This window comes from Limulus polyphemus, unplaced genomic scaffold (genome assembly GCF_000517525.1).
Source record: "Limulus polyphemus unplaced genomic scaffold, Limulus_polyphemus-2.1.2 Scaffold4988, whole genome shotgun sequence".
In the NCBI taxonomy this organism is placed as follows: Eukaryota; Metazoa; Arthropoda; class Merostomata; order Xiphosura; family Limulidae; genus Limulus; species Limulus polyphemus.
The window spans coordinates 28,351-30,473 of NW_013670598.1; the positions used below are offsets into that span (position 1 = coordinate 28,351).

Below are 2,123 nucleotides of genomic sequence, written 5' to 3' on the forward strand. Positions count from 1 at the left end.
CCCCGCGAATGTCCGAGTATTTGCTAGACGCCCTCTTTTTATTATATAAGCCTGGCAAAGAAAGCCAGCGATATAGGCAGATAGATTGAAGAGATAGATAGATAATTGAGTCAAGCAAACAGTACAGTAGGCACGGTAAGTAAAATGTGTGAATCACTGTGATATATAGCGTGTGTTATAAAGGTTGTTAAGTTTAAAGTGACTGTGGAAATTCTGTGTATTACAAAGTTGTATCGAGAAAGAATAAACTAGTTTTAATTAAAAACGGACTTGTATCGCTGAAGTTCCTCGGAAATAATTGATACTGGAAATTAACAAACAAGCAGATACGCAACATTACCTTTAACAGTGGCCACACAAACTTACCTTCGCTATTGCACCATTTGTGAGTAGGGACATTCCTGCATAATGCTGTTGTTGCGCAAGTTGCTGCAATAGTGGTGTGTACAATAGGGTGGGTGCACCACTAACCACAGCAGGAGCAGGCAAAACAGGCTGAAGTGGCACTTGTTGCAAGAAGGCGTTCTTCAGAGCTAAATGGTTTCGGCCCGTAACGAGAAGTTGATCCTTAAGATGTTGCGGTGGGTGGAAGTATTTGCAAGGAGGTTTCTCTCTGCTACATCGTCCCTAAGAAAAAAATTATGCTAGTAATAAAATTTCCGTAAAATAATACATTTCTATAAGGATCTATAATCTAAAAGATGAACTATTTTACGGTGTTATTGCAACAGATACTCAATCAGAATCATATCACATATTCTAAATCTTTATTGTTTTATTTTTGGATTTAAGCACAAAGCTACACAATGGGCTATCTGTGCTCTGCCCACCACGGGTATCGAAACCCGGTTTCTAGCGTTGTAACTATGCAGACATACCGCTGTGCCACTGGGGTCTTCACTGAACGTGCTGTCTCTTTCAGCCATGAGGCATTACAATTGACGGTCAATCCCATTTTTCATTGGTAAAAAAGTAGCCCAAGAACTGGTGGTGTTGACTAACTAGTAAGCACTTCGGGCAGTAGTAATTTACCAGGGACAGTACTGTAATACTATGGAGTCAACGAAGTCTAATAACGTAAGAAGAATTAGTTTTGTGTTATGGTGTTAAACGACGCGATATTGAAAGAAAAACTGCAATTAAACGTGATTTTCATCAACAATTACAAATACCAATAAATAAATAATTAGATGTCGCAGAACATGTGGCCAATAATTTGTTCACTCTTCTGGCGTTCCAAACTTGAGATCGATGCTGTTGTCATGGCTACAGACGATAACAAATATGTTATATCAGAATGTACACTGGTACAAGACTGGCGACCAAGATTTATAATATTTATATTTAAAAAGAAAACAGTGTGTATAAACATCCAAAAGTCAAGTAAAACCTAAAAGTATCATAAGCTACTAGCTTATGTGAGACACACCCAGCTGGATTGGAAGATACAGTAACAACTGGAAAGTAAATCCTGAACTTTATGCATAATGCAATCCTGAAATAAAAGCTTACATTTCGTGTATTTCAATGTACTGGTTTCATTTTCCATCGGACAATGAAAATCTCTACAGAATATTTTATGCTCATATACTTTTGTGCAGTGATAAAATAATAAAAAATAGTGTTACAAGTAACTGCTAAGGTATGATTTTCAATTTCTGAAAGTCTAAAATTCAAAACAAACCAAACCAAAACCTCTCATCCATCTTCTTACAAAATAGTTCTAACAAAAAATCCTTGCGTGCAAATGGTCGATTTTAAATTAAATAGTTTTATTTTTGATTCAATCTATCAAAACTATGCTGTCGAGGAGGGTGGGGGTGTTGTATTCTCCCATCATTGCACTACTTTTCACATTTTCTAAACGTACTTTCGACCATTTCCATGTTGATATAATCTCATATTTTTGAACAATTTATATTTTGATAACGAGTAAATCACATCTTTAGTAATTGTAGTATAGATTTCATAACATTATTTTATCACATTATTTGAAAATTGGAAAACAATTTATATCCCCCACAATGATTTATGGCTGTAAATTCTTATTTACAGCTTTCAGCTACTTATGATATTGTTGCGTCAGCGAGTCACATGACACTGTGGCGCAACGTTTCTAGAAC

At 35.9% G+C, this 2,123-nt stretch overlaps 1 protein-coding gene across 2 annotated transcripts in view; it reads right to left on the reverse strand.

Moving 5' to 3' along the window:
* Nucleotides 1–2,123, reverse strand: part of LOC106471957 (muscleblind-like protein 3) — a 65,978-nt gene that overhangs the window by 22,760 nt on the left and 41,095 nt on the right. For both annotated transcript variants that reach the window (XM_013932582.2, XM_013932581.2), the window contains exon 3: nucleotides 367–627. In XM_013932582.2, the coding sequence (XP_013788036.1) occupies nucleotides 367–627 (261 nt within the window). The remainder of the gene's footprint in view (nucleotides 1–366; nucleotides 628–2,123) is intronic.